The sequence below is a fragment of the Plutella xylostella genome, chromosome 8 (assembly GCF_932276165.1).
Source record: "Plutella xylostella chromosome 8, ilPluXylo3.1, whole genome shotgun sequence".
NCBI classification, from domain to species: Eukaryota; Metazoa; Arthropoda; class Insecta; order Lepidoptera; family Plutellidae; genus Plutella; species Plutella xylostella.
Window position 1 is genome coordinate 698,936 of NC_063988.1, and position 21,955 is coordinate 720,890.

General features: G+C 37.3%; 2 protein-coding genes across 11 annotated transcripts in view; both read right to left on the reverse strand.

Annotated features, from left to right (window-relative positions):
* Positions 1–437: 437 nt before the first annotated feature.
* Positions 438–13,239, reverse strand: LOC105384307 (probable ATP-dependent RNA helicase DDX52). Its single transcript, XM_048622756.1, has 14 exons — positions 13,051–13,239; positions 12,669–12,929; positions 12,337–12,522; positions 12,017–12,106; positions 11,489–11,651; positions 8,616–8,688; positions 8,005–8,092; positions 7,512–7,636; positions 6,996–7,087; positions 6,487–6,608; positions 5,949–6,094; positions 1,737–1,817; positions 1,305–1,442; positions 438–815 (listed from the first exon to the last, which is right to left on the reverse strand). Exons 1-14 carry the CDS (start codon positions 13,126–13,128, stop codon positions 476–478), a joined length of 1,983 nt encoding a protein of 660 aa, XP_048478713.1. The 5' UTR covers positions 13,129–13,239; the 3' UTR covers positions 438–475.
* A 2,144-nt stretch (positions 13,240–15,383) lies between these two features.
* Positions 15,384–21,955, reverse strand: part of LOC105384337 (broad-complex core protein isoforms 1/2/3/4/5) — an 81,861-nt gene continuing 75,289 nt past the window's right edge. For 8 of the 10 annotated variants that reach the window (XM_048622731.1, XM_048622734.1, XM_048622733.1 and 5 more), the window contains one exon: positions 15,384–21,870. In XM_048622731.1, the coding sequence (XP_048478688.1) occupies positions 21,524–21,870 (347 nt within the window). In that variant the 3' untranslated portion in view covers positions 15,384–21,523. The remainder of the gene's footprint in view (positions 21,871–21,955) is intronic. The other 2 variants (XR_007266568.1, XR_007266567.1) reach the window with 1 other exon arrangement.

Below are 21,955 nucleotides of genomic sequence, written 5' to 3' on the forward strand. Positions count from 1 at the left end.
TTCTACTTTATTTTTACTTTAATTAAGTATATATTTTGTGAAAATAAATTTCACATATCTCCAGAATATAATTTAGTTATAAGATAGCTTTTATTTTTCTAGATTGGGGCTTAAAATATCCATTTATTGGGGCTATTACATGCTACTTTTTATAATGTATAATTGTTTAGTTGTACAAAAAAACTATTTTTGTATATAAGACTATGAAGACTGTATATTTTGTATGTTGTTTATTGCTGTCATTGTCGTGAGGCGAAATCATAATAGATGAATACTATTGCCAAGATGTATTACGACTTTTATTTTACCTAATGCTTAAAGTTCGATACGTTTTCATAAGTATAAAATTTAAAATTATCAATTTATTCCATCAGTCTACTTGTCGGAACATGAGTGGGAGAAAACATACAATAAGATTGTCATTAAAACAAAAAAAGTATACTTACAATAATGTATTATGTAAATAACTTACAGGTTATCTTCCTACATTCTTCACTTTCTTACTGACAAACGGCTTCTTGTTTTTATTCGTGTTTTTCTGTTTCTTAGTTCCTTTTTCTTTGTTAATTTTATTTTCCTTATTATTCTTCGGTTTGAAGTTTTTATTATCTTTAAACGGTTTTTTACCCTTTTCTCCCTTGTTATTTTGTTTGAAAGGTTTTTTCTTGTTTTCCGGCTGGTTATTGTTATGTCTTTTGCCGAATTTCTGTCCATTTTCCACTTTTCTGTGTTTGTTGCTTTTAGCATCACTAACGCCCTCTGTGTCAGTCGGCTTCTCTCCATCTTTTGTCTCTTTCGCTTCTTCAAGTTTCCGTCTGTAAAAGAAGGCCAGTATATTCTTTAGAATAACTAACGACAATATAACAAATGCTGTGTATAGAGGGTAGAGATGCATATTTAACCCTTAATAAACCAAAGGATTATTATGAACTCGCGAAAACCAATGTTTGTTTTTATTGCCATGCCTTATTAAGGCTTAAACTACCATAGATAAATATTTCGTGGCTCTTTCACAAGAAGCACGAAAGTGTCAATTGACTAATTTTATTCAGTGTCACTGTTATGATCGTTCAGTACACATTAATCTATTAGCCCTAGCGTCCAGCCGATAGGGCCAAAAAAACGGACAAAAGAAATCTACAAATGCATTCATCCCCAAGAGCGATCTCTTACATGCAACCATCGGGGGGTTAGGACAAAAGTAATTATCTATCTAACTATCAGTTAAGAAATCGCTGGTGACCAACCTAGTCTAGCTGTAGTCACCGAAACTACAATACCTAGAAGTTACAAAGTATACTAACTTGCTAGGCAATATAGTAGAGATGTCGTCCCGCCGTGGAGCCTTCGTCATGAGCTTCTTCCGCCGGTTGTGGTTCTGCTTCAGCTTCAGCATGTACTCGGGGACCTCGCAGCCTGACTGCTTGATCACCGCCGCTATACTGTGGACGGAAGCATAGTTTTACAATGTGTGATTCGTGATATCATTGTATTTTGGTGACCCCGACATGATGGAAATTGTGAGATGCGTAAAATCACCACATCTGTTGTATTTCTGGTGTTTCTACTTTTTATACTTATTAATATATTTTATACTTATTCACATATAGTTACTTCTATGAGTGCATGCTATTATGCGTCTAAACTAAACTTTTGTATCGTTAATATAAATAAAAAATTTACAGCGCATGTGCCTATAAATAACAGAATGAATTCAAAATTATTATGCTTATTACCTTCTTAGATTGTTGACATCATCTTGCGTGAAGAATGTGATCGCCTTCCCCTTCTGTCCTGCCCGCCCTGCTCGGCCCACCCTATAATATCACATTCATTGTTAATTATCGTGTATGCCCAGTGGCGGATTTACAAATTTGCCGCCCGTAGGCCATTAATATTTTGCCGCCCCTACTGACTTTTGAAATTCAATACGTTAGTTTAATTCCGTTATTAGTACGATTATTAGTGAACTTAATCATATTTCTGTCATTTAATTAGATTATTTTTGCAACCTGCTATGTACTGAAGAGTTTAATGTTAACCTAAAAAGTTTAATTTGACAGGCAAATAAAAAACCCGTAAAAAGACGTAAAACATCTGTAACTTTTAAAAATCGATTTTCAGCAAACTTATTTTCTAAGTACACTCTCCCGTAGAACACATGTGATACAAAAAAAAACTAAATCGGTTCATTCGTTCAGCCCCCCTACTCATGAAAGGCAATGTATTGCGTCTGTCTTTCGTTGTCAACATTTAAAAAATCATAACTTCTCTTCAAAAGCGTTTTTACAAAGGGGCCGTCCATTAATCACATGAGGAGGAGGAGGTTCTCAATTCGTCGGGATCTTTTTATAAAATATTTTTTATCTATGTTCACCGATTACTCCGCCGTTTATGAACCCATTTTAAAAATTCTTTTTTTGTTGTGGGTTGAGCTCCCAGGTGGTCCCATATTTTTTTTCAGAATTTTACCTCACCGCCAAGGGGGTAAAAACAGGGTATGAATTTCCATTTTGGGCACATATTAACCGATTCTAATGAAATTAAGAACGTAAATATAGTTCTTATAACAAAAAAATATGATGGTGACCTTGAGCTGATCTGATGATGGAAATGGAAGGCAGTCAGGGGAACTCTCAACGGTATATAGCAACTACTTCGTGTTTAGGCTTGAATGATTCGTATTGATTAGTAGGACTTTTTGGTATCATTTGCACCTTTTTTTTTTTTTTTTTTTAAGAAATTGTTATCACTCCACAGACTTTATGTCCGTGCCTTTTGAAGAGTGGTAATTTTTATGAGATAGTTTTTAATTCTTTTATCTACTTTCTACTCGGTAAGGAAGTTTCATTTATATATAGGTATATATATTCTATCTTTTATATATATATTGTTCTTTTTTTTTTTCTTTTTCTTTTTTCCCTTTTTTTTTTTCCACTGCTGGGGGAAAATCCACATGGACACCTGGGAAGAGGACCCAGGTAGTGTCGGGCGTTAACCGACTAAAAACCCCCAGCCGTGTATCTCATTATACAAGAATTTTTTTTATTTTTTTTTTTCCTTTTTTTTTAAATTAATGGTTTTCAGAGTCACACTTACATTAGTAATGGCAACTTAACAAGGACAGGGCCAATCCCCTCAGTCGTTATAGGTCATGTTTTGCCTGATGTTAGTGTGTGACTCTGTTCTTAAAGATAACTTATTTTAATTGTTAGTTATGATATAATAATCAATAGGTTAGTTATATAAATTATTTTCCCAATTTGACCTATATTTTGCGCTCTTAACCAAAATTATATTTTATGATTTATTCCGCCCCGTTTTGCCTTCTTAACATTTCCCCAGAAAATGCAATGATTCGTCTCTTCCTCCTCCGTCCTCTCCGTCCTCTTCGTCTCGATTCTTAACTGCCATTTTTAGATTGTACTCGAGGATGCGTTTCTTTGGCGCTGTTATTGCCGTTTTAGCGAGGTTGCCGATAGCGTCCTCGGTGTCATCCGCATAGTAGGTGCAGGCGGTGGTGTGCCTCGACAGCGCCACTACTGCGTGAGGTATGCTATCGTGCAACTTTATTTTATCTTTTGTTCTTATGATAATAACGGATTCGTACGTCAATCCCTGTGCTTCGTGTATGGTTAGGACGCGTGAGCCCATTCCTTCACCATACCCTTGGCTGGTCAAGGTCTCTTTTTCTTCCTGTGTATGCACCAGGAACAGAGTGTTGGTTTGGGATTTGGGAATTACTGCGTCTGTTAACCTTTTCAGCTGTAGGGATTGGATGCGCGCTGTGGCTGCGTATATGCCTGAGTATACTTCCTTTAGGGCGTATGCAACATCCATGGGGTTTCTGTATGAGCACAACAGCTCCTGGGTGATGTTTGCTACCAGTGTTGGGCGATTGTACCTAAGCTCGAATAGGTTCTCTCTGTCGATATATGGTAGCTGATTGATGTCTCCGATCAGAGCAATATCACAGGCACGAGACAGGTGGGCGGCCATTACGATTGCCCCGAAATGGTTCATCAGGGCTTCGTCAATTATCAGGCGTTGGCAACCGACATGTTCTCTAAAGCCGTTTACCAGGACTGATGCCATCGTACGCACCCTAGTTTTGACCATGTCACCAATACGATGCGCTAGCCTGTTTCTTATGTCGATGGCCGCCTCAGTTGTTGTTGTGATAATGGTGTCTTTGCTCACATCGAAGTTATTTATCACCCAGGTTGTCTTCCCACATCCAGGTACCCCGTTCACCCAAGTGATAGTGGGCATCGTCCAGTGATTCCAGTTGGCGTTGATGGTTTCCACTTTTGCTAGGATTTTATCCTCTAGCATAATCCTGGTGCACTGGGCGACGACCACTATTTGGTTGTTGTGTGGCACAGTAAATTTTGAGGAGTTGCATTCCCAGGGTACAAATCCGCTTTCCTCGCTGTAAGCCGCCATATACGCTCCAGTCATTTTGCCTCTGAGGACTTGGCAACTACTGTTATCGTATATGCAGGCTTCGGCCTCCTCGAGTAGAATTTTTAGCCGGCCTTCGTTTTCTTGCCTGTAGGTCTGCATGATGGTTTTGCACGACAAGAGGTTTACCTGCTTTGTGGCGGTTGTTATTGCCACAAATTCTATGACGGCATTCTCCAAATGCTCTTTAGGGGAGGTTGCTGTTTTTAGCTTCGGTGGGACCACCTGACCCATGTCGGCTCTTGTTATGGTTCTTTGGGCCGTTCTTTTTCGGATGGGGCCTTTGGGGATTTGGCGCCACTCAGGTGTCCTCTGTGGTTTCCCCATAAGGCTTTGGGCAGCTGATTTGAATGCCTGAAGGAAACCTTGCGCGCCCCTGCGAGATTCTGCTCTGCATCCTCATATTTATTTCCTGCTGTTCAGCAGCAGCGACGGCACCTTACTTTTGATTGAAAATTATTGCAAATAAACTAAAAACTATAAAATAAAATAATAATAAAAAAAAAAAACTGACTTCAAAAAACCACAATAAAGGTAAGAAATAATTTAAGGTTTACACAAATTCTACTCGTATGTGAGTACAAATATACCTAAGCAGGAACTGTTCTTTTTTGAAGTTGGTGCCATATTTCTTCAGATTAGGTACTTACCGTCACCGCACCAACATAAAAAAAGAACAGTTCCTGCTTAGGTATATTTGTACTGTCACATACGAGTAGAATTAACCTAGAAACAAGAATATAATGCATACAATTTAGAAGTAATTTTACAACAACGCCAAAAGACTTTTTTGGCCAAAATCTAAATGTTGCCAACGCAAGACAGACGCAATACATTGCCTTTCAAGAGTAGGGGGGCAGCGGTGTGCAATGCAAAGTGCTATCCAAGTTTGGATAAATAATAATATGCTCCAAATTTTGTTTTCGCAGTAGCAAAGATAGATATGTATGTAATGATCCAGGATCCGGTTTTATCGAAATATTACAAAGCGTTTATTAATCGTTTTCGTATTTTATAATAGTAATTTATACATGGATGGTACAGATGATACACGTATAATAAATAAAAAAAAAAAGACTTATTTGCCAAATTTGCCGCCCCTCTCAATCTGCCGCCCTAGGCACTGGCCTTTTTGGCCTATAGGTAAATCCGCCACTGTGTATGCCATTCTTCAAGGAAAACATGGAAGCTTTCGGTAAAGCCTAAAATAGGGCCGATTTAAGGTCGCACAGCGTGCTATATAGAGACAGTAATTTGAATATTCAAAATTTAGGATAGTACCCTAGTTTCCAGGACTGTCTATAGCGAGCTATTAATGTCATGTGGCCATTAAGTATATTAAAACCAGTAAATTTAGTCTATACATTTTATTAAAACGCAAACATTCTATTCCACTTTCGTTCTAATACATTAATAAAACAAAAATTTGCCTCGTCATAAATTCTGTCTCAACATCAACACCATGTATATACAATAATGCTCACCTGTGTATATAAGCGATGGCGGAGGGCGGGAAGTCATAGTTGACCACCAGACTGACCCCTCGGAAGTCGATCCCGCGGCCCATGAGCTCCGTGCAGATCAGCACCCACACGCGACCCACTCGGAACGAACGGACCACGTTGTCGCGCTGGAAGTGGGGTGTTACAGTTGAGTTAGTGAATAGCCGCGTATGCACCTGTTGCACGCCTCGGCGAGGCATGCCTCGGGTTTGCTAGAACGCGAACCAATGCTCGCTTTGTATGGTCATCACCGACGATACTTTTATACAAACCGAGCATTGGATATCGCGTTCTAGCAAACTCGAGGCATGCCTCGCCGAGGCGTGCGACAGGTGCATACGCGGCTATTGCAGGAGATATGGTGGGTTCTAGAGTGATGGCCAGTTAAGCACTTACAAACTAAAGCTTTACAAATTTTAAACGGCTGCCTAAGCTTTTCCCCACGGTGACAAACGCTAGTCCAGTTATAGAATTTGCCAGCGAGACATAAAAAATAAATAACAAAACCATATATATTCACCTGCAACTGCGTTCGATCAGCATGTATAACATCGACATTGATCCCGTCATAGATCAGCTCTTTAAACAGTTGTTTAGCTCTGTCCTTGCTCTGCACGAACACTAGCACGGGCGGGGTGAGACCTGTAGAATAGAATAGAATATATTTATTTGCATGAATTTAGTGAAATGGCAAATATTTACAGAAATTAATAGAACAGCTAGGTACATCCTGTGTTTTGGGGCCGTAAAAATATAATCACATCACTATTTGGTGCATGCATACCATTACAAATAAAGTTACAAAATTGAAAGCTAATCATATTTTTTACAAACTAGCCGTTCCGGCGAATTTCGCTTCGTCTTAAAAAGTTACCGCGATAAAAATCCGATGTATTAATCCAGGGTATCAGCTAATTCCATACAAAATTTCGTTCGTTCATCAGTTTAGACGTGAAGAAGTAACAAACATACACATATACATACTCACAAACTTTGGCATTATTTATAATATTATTAGGATAGGATTACCCTGTTGTATGAGTTGTCGGAACGCGATGAGCTTGCCGCTCTCGTTACCGCAGTATAGCAGCTGCTGCTCTACCAGGGACGTGGCTGCGTTTCTGGAGAAGGGAGTGGTAAGAATATTAGAATGAATAGACAAGTTTCGGTTGGAGGTGTTCAATGGATATTGAGAGGGTGCATCTGAACTTAGCGCGGCATTCAAGTGTTACGGCTTACATGTTATAATTCATACTAACTTGTTCAAAACCAATGAGGAGAATGCTAAGAGAAAAATATGGCAGAGTTTCTCAGAAAAAACTCTAGGCAGTCATAAATTTCGCGCCGTTTTAATAATAATAGAGGTTACTACCATATCCACACTAGGCAAGCGGCCTGAGATATCACAGATCACACAACACATTTAACAGCCAAGGCCCTCGGAACGCCTACGAAATAATATGTCTTTAAACAAATATCTGCCCCAGCCTAACCACTTCACCATCTTGTCGCCTATACTGATAGTTTTTTTTTTATTATCTGTACCTTTGTCCAACAGTGACGTTGATGAGTCCTCTCAAATTGTGTCGCGCCCACTTGGCGACGGCGGGCGTGTGCGTCGCGCTGAACATGGCCACGCGCCGGTCGCGCCCGCTGCACGCTGACAGGATCTGGAGAATGATCATTAATATAATAATTATACATAACAAAATAATAAAAATAAGTAAAAACAATTTTCGCGGTTTCAAAAAAGGTTTCCAGCTCAGCATGAAGCTATGCTATACGACATTTCGCGGCCTGCGCTTTCCTAATGTAGATAAATATACTGTATTCATTCTTACATGGCACTATAGGTAAACAATCTTTGTGTGTCTTTTTTAAACTTGACTAGCATGTTAGGTTTTCTTATTGTGTAACAATAACGGTTCATCATTGTAAATGATGTTCATCAATGTGACCTAATTGGCGGATAAAGCCACTCAAAATAGGAGCGAATCCCAAGCACATTTTTCTTGAATGAATGAATATTTTATTTTACCTGTTCAATCTGCTGCCTGAAGTCGGACTCCTGTTCCGTAGAGCCTTCAAACAGCTTATCCGCCTCGTCGATCACCAGCCAACGGACCCTGGAAGTTATTGGTGAAGTAAGTAAGTTTCTATCACTAGCATCATTGTACTTGCGACATTTGGCGAGTTGTAACGAAATTATAATTTTAATGTCTGTCTTAAAAATGTTAGTTGTATAAGATGCTGGTGTTCCAGTTGAAATAAATAAATAAGTAACCACAACATTTTAAAATAAAGGCTTTCACCCACTTATTACGGGAAAAATAAAAAATCCGAAAAATGTCAATGAAATATAATTTTAACATGTGTGTCTTTTAAGGAACAATAGTCATAAGTGGGTGAAATTGTTAAGCGGTAAAATAATAAATAAAACTGTTGCACAAAATCTGAGTTGCTTATGTGGAGCTCTACAATGGATGGTTTATCTTATCTCATCATGACCACTACCGGCGGTGCAGTATCGCCAATTTCGGAAATGTATCATTCAGCGGCACTGGTAATTCCAGTTGGTCCTTCTTTATAAGAAGAAAATCATACAAAATTTTCAGGATTTACAGTATTTTCTGCAAAAATAATACTCACTTATCCAGTTTAATGTTAACGTTGTCTTGGTTCAGCAAATAACACAGTCTGTTCGGTGTGCTTATCACAATATCTGAAATAAACAAAATAAATTTATTTCTTTTTAAAAACTCCGCCTGTATACTTTTAGGCGCAGGCCACCGCACATGTTTAAAATAGATCATCACAAAACACCTCCGCTAAACTACAAAAAGCAAACTACTAAACATACCGCTCTTTCGAATAGTAGCCTCTCGTTCTTTCACTTTAGTCTCCTGCATCTTCCTCACCACGCTCACCCGCAGCGCGGCGCCGGCGCTGAGTCTCAGCGCTTCCGAGTAGATCTGAACCGCCAGCTCGCGGGTATAGCTGTCTTACTTACACTCACAGGTGTTTTATAGAGCAGAGAGTATTGCTGTCTTACTTACACTAGCAGGTGTTTTATAGAGCAGAGAGTATTGCTGTCTTACTTACACTAGCAGGTGTTTTATAGAGCAGAGAGTATTGCTGTCTTACTTACACTCACAGGTGTTTTATGGAGCAGAGAGTATAGCTGTCTTACTTACACTAGCAGGTGTTTTATAGAGCAGAGAGTATTGCTGTCTTACTTACACTAGCAGGTGTTTTATAGAGCAGAGAGTATTGCTGTCTTACTTACACTAGCAGGTGTTTTATAGAGCAGAGAGTATTGCTGTCTTACTTACACTCACAGGTGTTTTATGGAGCAGAGAGTATAGCTGTCTTAGTTCCACTCGCGATTGTTCAATATAGCAGAGAGGCTCGCAGAGTATAGCTGTCTTACTTACACTCACAGGTGTTTTATAGAACAGAGAGTATTGCTGTCTTACTTCCACTCGCTAGTGTTCCATAGAGCAGAGCGTGACGGGTATTGTCAGCTCGCTTCGTGCCGATAGTATAGTTTGGTAAGCAGACTCTAAAGCTAGCGACTACGTTACGGCATCGCACGATTCACACGCATTACATCATTTTATAGAAACTCACACAATTGCGTAACGTGTAACGTTGACATGTAATGACGTGTCATTGGCATAGCTGACGCCGTAATTACCTATGTGTATTACAATCCGATTGGTGCGTAGGATGCCGTAAGGAGAGAGCATAAAGAATTAACTTAGCTTACCACTCTTCCTAATAGTAGCTTCCCTCTCCTTCACTTTAGTCTCCTGCATCTTCCTCACCACGCTCACCCGCAGCGCGGCGCCGGCGCTGAGTCTCAGCGCTTCCGAGTAGATCTGAACTGCCAGCTCCAGAGTATAGCTGTCTTACTTACACTCACAGGTGTTTTATAGAGAAGAGAGGCTCACAGAGTATAGCTGTCTTACTTACACTCACAGGTGTTTTATAGAGAAGAGAGGCTCACAGAGTATAGCTGTCTTACTTACACTCACAGGCAGTGGCGGCTGCACCTCAAGTGCGCCCGTGCAACGCACTACCATTTAAAAACCTTCTAAATATGTACCTTCCTTCTTCCTATAGGTACCATACTAGGTACGTGTAAAAAAAAACTTCACAAAAAATACCAATATAACAACCGCAATACCTACCCTAAACAGAAATTACATAAATCTGATTATCGTTACGAGTTAAATCAAATCGAGGCTGGCCTATTTTCATTTCTATTGCGAAAGAATTAGATCTTATTTTTGCTTGAACAAAAACGCCCTCGTGCGCTCGGATTGTCGCACGGAGCGAGCTCCTACATGTAGTATGAAACAGGATGGAAATCGCCCGGCGCGTGAGACGGAAGATGCTCAGTACAAACTGTATGCAGTTCTAGGATAAATTCGTGCGCCGCACGCGACCGGAAATTGCCGAAATTATACGAATGACGCCACGGGACTCGGGAGGCGCGGGCGGCGGCCTTGACCGGTGGCGTGACCTACGAACGATGCACTTGTCATGTCATTGTCAGTTTCACCTTTCGCGCGCGAATACGTAATTAATTTGCTAATTACTTATTAACTAAGAAAGTAGTAAAGATTTCGTGAGTGTGTATGTGTGTGTGTGAGTGAAAATGAGTGCAAAATACAATATTGACTAATTGACTTCATAAAAAGCAATAGGACATTGCAAAATAGACTGGACATTATCTGCTGGGCCGCCTCGGCCTTTAGTGCAAAACAAAAAATGTAACTTATAAGTAACTACCTGAATTTTCAAAAGTGAAGTGTTCAATAAAAAGAAATGGATATTTTGCTTTCGCGTCAATAAATAAGGTAAAATATACTTATAATTTTTTACTTCTAATTGTAACAGTTAATCTATTTTTCTCCAAAAAATTACTAAACCCATAAAGTGCACCACCGGGTATCTGAGGCACCAGCCGCCACTGCTCACAGGTGTTCCATAGACCAGAGACGCTAGCAGAGTATATAGCCTGTCTTACTTATACTCGCTATTCATATTTCCATATTCATTGTTCCATAGAGCAGAGCGTGACGGGTTGTCTCGTGCAGATACGCTATTTTGTAAGCGTGTCTACCATACGGCATGGCACGCAACGGGTATATTGCATCTTTTTATAGAAAACTAGCTGTGCCCGCGAGCTTCGCTTCGCCTTAAAAAGTTTTCCCGTGGGAATTCCGGGATAAAAAGTAGCCTATGTTCTTTCTCAGGGCCTAGACCATATGTATACCAAATTTCATTCAAATCCGTTCAGTAGTTTTGGCGTGAAAGAGTAACAGACAGACAGACAGACAGAAAGACAGACAGACACAGTTACTTTCACATTTATAATATTAGTTAGGATAGTTAGGATGACACAAGTGCGAGTTTGGAGCGTCGGCTGCCGTTTGGTGCGTAGGATGCCAATACGTAGGCGCCATCTTTAAGAGAGCACAAAGAAATGCCTTCAAGAAATTCACTAAACATACCGCTCTTCCTGATGGTAGCCTCCCTCTCCTTGACCTTGGTCTCCTGCATCTTCCTCACCACGCTCACCCGCAGCGCGGCGCCGGCGCTGAGTCTCAGCGCTTCCGAGTAGATCTGAACTGCCAGCTCGCGCGTCGGGCAGAGGATCAGGGCTCGCGGACCGCCCTGGGAGGAGGAGATTTGTTATGGATCACAGAAATAACGTTTAGAACAGACCAAAAATATTTATACTAGGAATAATGAAGAATAGGCGGCTTTATCGCTAAGAGGGATTTCTAAGGGTAGCTTGTATAAAAAGAAAAGAAATTAGAGGAGTTATAGTTGAACCAGACTAACGGGCGAACTGACTTATAAAACAACCTCACAAAAAATACAAATCTACCCACAAGTAGTTTGAAGAGCCACTGTTGCACAATATACAAGCACCCTCTTTGAAGTACATGATACATTATTTTATAGTGACCTGCAATTCCCGACGAAATTGCAGGTGTAGTCTAACATCAGGCATACAATATACAATAGAAGCCTACCTGTGGAGCGCCCAGCGCGTGCAATATGGGCACGAGGAATGCAGCTGTTTTTCCAGAGCCAGTGGGTGCACAGGCAAGCAACTGTCGGTCCTGTAATTTGTATTAAAGTAGGTTAGTTCTACATACTACTAGTAAGTTGAAGATAAATATGAATATACACATATGATCAATGAAAATGAATAATGTTATAGGACCTGTGCCTGAAATATATATAGGTATTTTTTATTTATATGGAATGTCAATGGCAAGTGGAACTTTTTCATTGCTAGTGAAAGTATTTTTTAACAACCAAATAGTTTAATATTAATAGACCTACGCACCTCCAACATACAAGGCAGTGTTTGTCTCTGCACAGGCGTAGGCTCGCTGTACCCGCACTGCCGCACCGTGGCCACCAGCGAGTCCGACACATGGTACCTGTCAGTCAGCTCAGAGAAGTCTGCTAATGCGGCCGGGATGTGCCGGCCGACTGCCTTGATGCCATATTCATTGCGGAAACGGTTTTGCTGGAATAGATTAAGTAGAATGCAAGTTTACGTAAAATATTGAAATTAATCTATTCCAAATACATTACATTTAATAATGATTGTCAGCAAAGACAGACTTTTAAAAGTATCTTATCCTTTACATTTTACAGCAAAATAATACATACCTCTTCAATTTCAAGTTTCTTCTTCAAATCTTCAGTTTTCTCCTTTTTTTTCTTTTGTCTATCTTTCTTGCCGATCTTGACTCCATCAACTAGCAGTATATCGGCGTCTACTTCACTTTCGGCGCCTTCAGCCTCAGAACCACTCTCTGGGTTTGATGCAATATCATTGTCACTTAAGTTTTGGGACTCTTCATCTTCACTAATATCTTCTTTTTTTATTATAACTTCTTCCTTTTTTATGGTCGCACTGGCTGGTTTTTGCTGTTTAAATGAATAATAAATAGGCAGAAGCAATGGTTTATTTTATTTATTAGAATATCATTGGGTAGGTTTATAAAACAATTTAATAACAAAAAAGGGTAGGAGGTTATATTTTACTTACTTGCTTTTGTGAGCCAATTGCAGGTTTCGTGAACTTCAGCCCTTTGGTAAGTTTCTTAAATATATCGTAAGCGTCCATTTTAGTGCATTATTTCATAAATATTCAAGTAAAAAGCGGAAAAATGCACGTGAATCCTTACAATGGACTTCTATGACAGTTGGGTGACATGACATGACAATGACAGAGTGACACTTCATTTGATGGCACTGACAGTGACAGTAGAGGATGACTGTGTTCCAAATTATATTTATTTTTTTACAGAATTTCGTAATTTTGTTACGAGCTAAGTTCCTTTATTAGGGTATGTCATCATCATGGGTTTGCCGCGGCCCCGACACAGTCATGGCATTTTCCATTTTCTAATTTTTTACTGCCACAGTTAAGAGGATTTTACAAACTATAGTTTCTCCTTTATCTTTACATAGTTTCCTTAGTATAAGTGAGTGGATGAATATCAAACTGCCATATGTCACGTCCACGCAAAATTTGGGAAATTGAGGTTTTTGTTTTCTCTATTATTTAATGGTCATAGAACTTACCCCGTGATTTAATCAGTTGACTTGTGACCTTAAGAATGTATTTTAATAAAAAAATCCATTATAACACTCATAGAAAGGCGTAAAAGTTAATAAACAGTTTGGACTTATAGCAGTTTGATATGCCCATACAAGACTTATGCTGTTTTGATATGAGTCATAAGGACTTATAGTTGTTTGAAAAATGCTAATATCATGGGCCGGACTCAGTAAGACTAATATAGTCTATATTCTATTAAATACAATGAAGTTAATCAACCAAAATTTATCGGTAGAAAAGTACCTACCTACCGTATTATATTCTACCCGATACGGCCCTGTGCTTACAACGAAAATGCTTTGTGTTTGACACGTGGGTTGGAAAAAAGGGGTTTTAAACTTACTTCTCCATAGTTTTCTGTCGTTTTTTTGCTACACTCTTCTATATGTTCCTTTTCCGAGCTTTATCAGGGTCCACAATCACAATTTCCTCAACATTTTCATTAATATTCGTTATAAAACACTGGGAGCACACACTACAGCCTCGAAATTCTCACCAAGTATGACGCCATGTTGAAAAAATTACGCTCTGTGATTGGCCGGAATGGACTTGTGAAAATTTGTAATGCGAAACGGTTAGACTTAAAAGGATTTGAAAAAAACTTCCTTTTTTAACGGCTTTTTTCTCATGGATGCCTTGCACGTATTGGAACTTGAAGGGCATAGGCAAACTTACATTTTAACCGAGAATACGACCAAATCAAAAAGTAAATTTTTCGGGTAGGTGGACATATGGCAGTTTGATATTCATCCACTCAAGTATAAGCTGTACCACATTTTGCAACGTATTGCATTTTTTCCGTTTGACATTTGAGATGAGGTTGCCATTGAACGATATTTAAATTTCCCCACGCAATTGTTAGTTTCCATACTACCACATAGATGGCTCTCTTTAACGATTTAGTTGTCTATTGTTGTTGTAGGTATACCTTGAAACTGTGTACCCATCAATAATAAAAAACACGCACTCACGCCTTGTACTACTGTACTCCCTTGCGGGGTAGGCAGAGGTGCATTGCTGCACCCACTTTTCGCCAGAGTGTTATGTTAGTCCCAATGTAATAAGGGGCGGGCCTATTGCCATTTAACGGGCACATCCAAGACCCGAGAACAAATATCTGTGTTTAAACAAATATCTACCCAGCCGGGAATCGAACCCGGGACCATCGGCTCAGTAGTCAGGGTCACTAACCACTACGCCATTCGGTCGTCTCGGTGTACCCATCAATAATTTTATAATTATAAGCATTTAGTTAATTATAAAGTTTTAAGTATTGTCTCTGTTTCATAACATTAGCTACCTATTATTAATTTAAATAAAAAGTACCTAGTTACGGTAAAAGTTGTGCTTATAATGTGTGGGATACTAGCTTTGGTTTAGTAGGTACTTACGTCTGTTATCCTGTCAAATTCATCATCGACACAGGCTAAAGATATAAATATTATTTTTTATGTATTTAGGTACGTTTAATCATAAATAATTTGCCGTTTTTGGGCATTTCGCCTGTTAGGTTCTGTAAAAATTGTACTAATTTATCGTAAGTAATTCACATTCATTTCATATTTTAAACGTTTTTGAACGAGGAGGCTAGGTAGAAACCTAAAGAGTGCGTAATAATTCATTGCATTTCATAGTAGAGGAACAGGGTATGGAAAATGAAAAATAATATGGATGAAATGTTATTTATACATATGGACCAAATCGTTTTGCAAATGTAAAAAAATAAGGATAATAAATGGACAAAATCAAACACATAATCAATGGAATCACTGCGAGTTTATTTATACTTTTATTACATCCAACTGTTATACTTTCATGAGAATTCAAAACGCAGATTTTTACAATAAAATCGAAAAAACTGCCGCTTAAACAAAACAAATAAAAAACCATACCAATCACATCTTGAAAGTTAGTCAGATTCAAAGATACTTATAGTACTAAGTGTTCCGACTACTGATATGTTCAAGTGCCCAATCCCGAGTTGATTCCTAAACCACATTAATCAACAACATCAAAACAAGTGAAATTCACTCTTCTTACACCATTAAATTCAAGGAAAGTTATGTTTTTTTTAATTTATTCTCTAGATCGAGTGTTGTTACGGCAAGATAACATTACTCTGCTTGATTTTAATAGTTATAAAAGCGTGATCGATCAAAACTTGGTTATTTCCTACACTATACAACAATAATTTAGTACTTTAAGTGTCTTCTCCGACTTTAAGAAAAAGGTGTCCAGGAAAATATACCAAACAAATCAGCGAGAGTATTAACTTTGACTGCATAGTCTTGAATATGGTTGGTCAATTTCTTGGACACCATAAAGATGTTCTAACTCACAACAACTTGAAGAGAAGCCTTACCTTCTTACGACCCTGGTTGCACAGGGCCATCACACCTAACTTTATCGTTAAACCTTACTGATTATTACACAATACTATTTTCGAAACTTTCTGTACATTCCTCACTATACCACGCACGGCATTCGACCCGAACTTTTAAAAGTATAACAAACTCATTAACTAAATTTATTTAACACATAAGTATGTTTTCTTTGATCAACGATGGCAAAACTATAACCTTTACAAATAGTAACACAATATTAGATAGGCTTACTGTTAGTCGTAGGTATACTTAATCGTCTCAAAAAACCGCTATTTATTTTCTAAGAGTACATTCAAATTATATAAATTAGTAAGACAGTTTAAATACTAGAAACGTATACCTACGACGATAATTTACAAGAAAAACCCAATGCTATAAAAATGCAGATCGTGCATATTTAAGAAATAATATAAATGAAAAACTAACCTAGGTGTGTCAGCAAAAATAATGTGCAGTTAAATTAGATTGCCACTTAATTAACTTTGAAATATATCGTTTTCATAAAAATACTTCTGTATAAAATGTATTACAGGACAACAAGTAATTGTTGAAAAGTCTTACTAATAAAACTGAAATCAATTTACAGTTGGCCCGGAACAATTTGTATAGGCTGGTCTACAAACTGATTTCAATTGAATTACTCAAACCATTGTTTTAGTCTATTTTATCTGATCGTTACTATTTCTATGTTAACTGTGAGTATATGTCATAATTGTATATTGTAAATACTTTGTATATACTGTGAATTACGGGTTAACGAATTTGCTCGACAACGGAGGAAGCGATCTATTGTAACTACTTAGAATATAATACTTATCAACAGCATTATTGTTATAAAAATTGTAAGTGCACTTTGAGTTACGGAACTATGATTATGCAACTATATACTGTAAACCTTGGCAGCTGATCGCGAATCACAAAAAATATTAATTATTAGTATAAAAGTATCTATAAAATATAATACAGTTAAGAAGTTTGCAAATAAAAATTCAAAACAGAAAAATTGTCACCGCGCGATCCTGCTGACATAAGTTTGATAAAATAGGTATATATATAACTATTTATTGTATGAGGTACTATGTTGGCAGAATGAGAACTATTGCTATTATGGAATACTATAATTAAATAATGTGGAAGATACTGTTTAATATTAAAGCTATTAAATGTAAGAATACGTCATCCCAGCTCTGTAAAACCAGTGATTTATATACAAAGTGAACGAGATGATATACCCTTGCTTGGTTCGCTTCTCCGGTCGAGCAATTTTATATTAATATTTTAACTATTGTAGGTACTGGTGTCGTCCATATTAACTTGATAATTCTTTTACAAAACAATATGAGACCCCAAAATATGAAATAAATCAGTTTCATATTGTTTTATAAAAGATCGTAACATAAAACACAGACGATTAAAAAACTATTGCATTTTAAATATGGTAGGGATCAACAAAATAAAATGTATGTATGGTAAATATAATAACAGCTATAACGTAGTTTGGCATTTACAATATAGGTAGGAAGTTATATACACAAATCACGAATGCTGGGACTTGTTTCTGCTATAACCGTTGTAAAATGTAATAAACGATCAAAAATTACTGTATAATATAAGTCGAGGTAATACTTATTGAAAAAAGCAATAAAGTTATATTCCTTATCGCAGAATATTATAATGTTTGTGAATTAATTTGTGAACTGGTAGAGTCAGGTGGTTTATATGGGAAAATAAATTATTCTTTCATCGTTATGAATACGTCACGTGAATAATTCGTAACGAATAAGATTTTTTTACAAAAGCAATGTTACTTTAGCATTATTTAAAATTTATCTTCTGATCCAAGGGATAATTCTACTAAATTTTATTGTTGTAAAGACAATAACGTGACACACTTAAATAAATAGATGCACACACTTTGAAACTTAATAAATAATTAGTAGGAGTATCCCTTCGAAAAATACGATAAAACGGCATTACTGTGATTTTGTAATACACGTTTGTCCTTAACCGATTTTTAGCTTATAACGCCATTTTAAGTATACTCATACATCTTACATTATGTATCACTTATTGTATGCTATTGTTATAGTTGTACTGTTTGAAGGCATTCCGATTTATTACTTTGTGCATTACCCTAATTTAGTAACACAGTCTGTTTATTGTAGTTCATCGCACTTTTATGCGTTTAGTACAATAAAGCTTTTACTAAGTGTTTTAAGTATATTGAGGTTTACTGTATTAACTCATAAAAGTGAATGACGCTTTCAGTTTAAGATTTGTATCAGTAAACTTAACAAAGTTACTCTGAAGAAGTGAAAAATGAAATTGCAAATCCAGTACGCATTAATATTTAACATAAAACAGGCTCTCACTTTAAATATCTTACAAATAAAAATGCATTAATTTGGTATACATTGCAAAATAAGAAATACAAAGTTCTATCATGTTTCGCTGTTTCTCAACGGGTTCAATGACTGCCTTATATTTTTTGCCTTTTTGAATTTTGTAGCTGCATCTCTCTTTTTTGCCGACACCGAATTCAAACTTAACGCAAATTTCACATATAATAAGAGCTAACAACGATCACTAAACGGCTGTGTCCACTCTGATGTATTACGCAGCTTCTAAACTGAGATCACAATAATTTTGACTTCGAGTCGGTACACCCTAGCGCCGAAACCCTCTAGGAGAATAAACCCTAGTTTAACACGACCCTAATGGCATTGCAAAATATATAACAAATACGAAAATTTCGACGTAAAGTCAAACGAAACTTTTTTATATAAACAAGCAGCCAACAAGCGTATAAACAGTCAAACCGATATGAAAAAATGCACAGCGAAAACAATTAAACATATAGTAAGTAAGTAACTAAACATTACGGAAACACTAAACCTAAGTTTCACTAATTTAGTAGAATATATAAAAATCCTTTCCATTAATGATTTTATCTATTTACTATTTAGTTAATAATATCACGAGGCTTCTTCCCAAACGGTGCCACGATTTCTCCAATTATGTAAGTAATTACTAAACTTATAAAATATTTACAATTCCAACTACCCGCTTGCTTCCATTTTCTCATCTAAGCTCAAGCTAATTTTTTGTTTAATTCACTGTGGCAGTATATTTAATTCAATGTATTTTAACGAAATTTAAACCTGTATCCTCTCTAAACCCAGTAAGTTTAACATTGCGATAAAAATAAAAACAAACATAACTTGAGGTATTATAAGGAAACGGAGGTATTTGCGTTGAAAAATCGGGGATACCCTACTGAAAAATTGGTTACTTTCGTCGCATTAAATAATCTAAATTGAGGTTAAAATGCATTATCAGAACTTAAATGTAAAGACTAACCAGAATATACCAGTAAAATATAATAAAATATACGATATCACATAGCACGATTATGTAACATTCCGAAAAGAATCTAAAAACTTAATTATTCCTTAACCCATAATTTTTGTATTTAGGTATTGGAAAATAAATGCAATAATAGATGATTTTAACTTAAAAATGTTAAGTTGCAGTTGATACAAGGTCGTGAAGAATGGAACAGGATTCAATACAGTATAAAATAATATCATAGAAACTGAAATTCAGATTGATTAGATGTTTAAATTCGTAAGAGTTAAATATATTTTTGTTTTTTTTTTGTGTTACAAGTAAAATGCTTATTTATAATCTCGGAAATGACGGTTAATAAAACAATAAGTACCATGCTTCACAACCTGTAGATCTGTTAAGAATATGCATTGACTTAATTGCATTGAAAGACCAGTAAGTAATATAGTTAATTAAAATTGTTTTGTTTTTTGCGGGTGTTTTATTATATTCACTTTTAGTGAGTGATATGTTGTCCGATAAGACAGAATTCTGATTTTTGTGGCAAAAGATATGGCACGGTATAAACTTGTATTTCTTTCCATTATAAAATATTTTTTCTTTGAAATAAATGCAATCGACAATATTTCCCCTTTTTTCTTTGGTCTTGTGAAATATCACGGGATTAGAGAATACTTTATTGATATTTTATTTTTATCGTATATTAAAGAGATATTTGTTTGTGATATGTTGAGCGGAGATTTTTCACTGTATAACTATATATTTAATCAATATTGTTCATTTTATGTGAATATTTGATGTACACACCCTGAGCAGATATGTATTAATTATTTCCCAAAAGAATAATTATGACTTATAAGCATTTCCTACGATATCATTAAATAAGTAAATAAAATATTTTTACAATCTGCAGCCATCTTATGGTTTATACTAAGAATTTTTGAGAATAATAATATAATAATAATAATGATCTAATATTTTAATAACGAGATGTCCGCTAGGTTGGTCGACATTTAAATAAGAACCACTATACACTCATAGAGAGAAATCCGAAAATGGATACAGATTAACATAGTCTATTAATACCTAAACACTACGATTTTAATTTATACAGCATATAAACGACTTTTTATTTCATGATTTGAAATCATGGTGACGTATACGATCGTCGAACCGCTTTTCGAAGACCCACGTGTCGGCAAACCAACGCAACGCTTATATTCTCTTTATTCTTATTCACTCGTTCCCTGTATTAAAGGAGGTCCGCACTCGCCGGGCAACACTGAGCGCGCGCCATACTTGTGGAACTTTCCCGCCAGATTCGTTCGTCGACCGATTCTTTTCCCAACATTTCGCAACTATTTCCAACAAACTCGATCCGTATTTTTTTAATGACATGAGGACGAACGAAGGCACGGTCTACTTATAAAGTGATGATATTAATATTATTGAAGCCAAACGCACTATAGAATACAATGATGCTCATTACACATTAATTTTGTACTTTCGAAATCAGATTCTAAGAAGTCTTTACTTTAATTCAACATCAATATTTTACTTTTACCTAATTTTAATTTACTCTTTATTTATTTACTAAATAATCTGGTTAAAAATTTAGATTTGGCGTTCCGAAAAAAGTTTTCTTAAAAAATATTTTTTTTGCATTTGTTTTCAAAAATTTGTACGTTTCTCTTTGTACAGTTTCCGAGTCTAATTTGACACTAATAGACATATAATCGAAAAAGTGATTTAAAAATTGTATTTCATTAGAATTACGGTTGGCATAATTTGGCAGTACTAGAAATATTAATACTTTAGTATTGCTCTGGATTACATTGTCATTCATGAACACGGTGCGACGCCCCCTGGGGGCCGCCTGGACTACACGGATCTTTCCCTAAACACGAAGTCTAAACCGCGGGGCGGCAATACTGTTATTGTAATTTAAATCTAACCTCAGTATTTCACTAATTATAATACGATTAAAATGCGCCTTAAACCTGGCATTATTTTGGCATTGTCCATTTAATATTGCACACATAGAGATGCTATTGCGAGCGATTCCATGTCCGTTTCCAACGATTCGAACGCGAATCTACTTTTGAATTCGCGCTCGAAGGAGGTTGTGTGTGGGTGTAGCGACCGTTTTACGCCATAGTTTGTGGTCATTGCAGGCCGGGCGGCAGCTGGGGGTGGTCGGGGGCGCCGAGGTCGAACAGGTGGTGCGGGGCGGGCGCCAGCGCGCTCTGCAGGGCCGAGGTCTTGAGCAGCCGCTTGAGCATGCCGCTGGAGCCGCGGTGTTGGAGACTCTTGTGCGTGGTGAGCGAGTTCTTGGTCCGGTACCGGCGGTGGCAGAACTCGCACACGTACAGGGTGTCCGACTGCTCGTGCTTGTCTTGGAAGTGGCGCTTCAGCGAGTAGTAACAAGAGAAGGTGCGGCGGCAGTAGGGGCACTCCTGCGGCTCGTTGATGCCCCCGGCCGTGGGCGGAGGCATGCGCAGCGCCGGCGCCGCTGCAACAGTCACACACACTTAGGAACATTGAGGTGAGAGCAGGACGGAGTGTTAGCTTGGTCAGTGGACAGACAAGGTACGCTT

Excerpts from the sequence above, each read along its gene's own strand:
- LOC105384307 (XM_048622756.1), bottom strand. The coding sequence starts at position 13,128 with ATGGACGCTTACGATATATTTAAGAAACTTACCAAAGGGCTGAAGTTC. Across the intron at positions 12,107-12,336 it reads CACTGCCTTGTATGTTGGAG|GACCGACAGTTGCTTGCCTG; the intron begins GTGCGTAGGTCT and ends TACAAATTACAG. Across the intron at positions 6,095-6,486 it reads CTGATCGAACGCAGTTGCAG|CGCGACAACGTGGTCCGTTC; the intron begins GTGAATATATAT and ends CCCCACTTCCAG.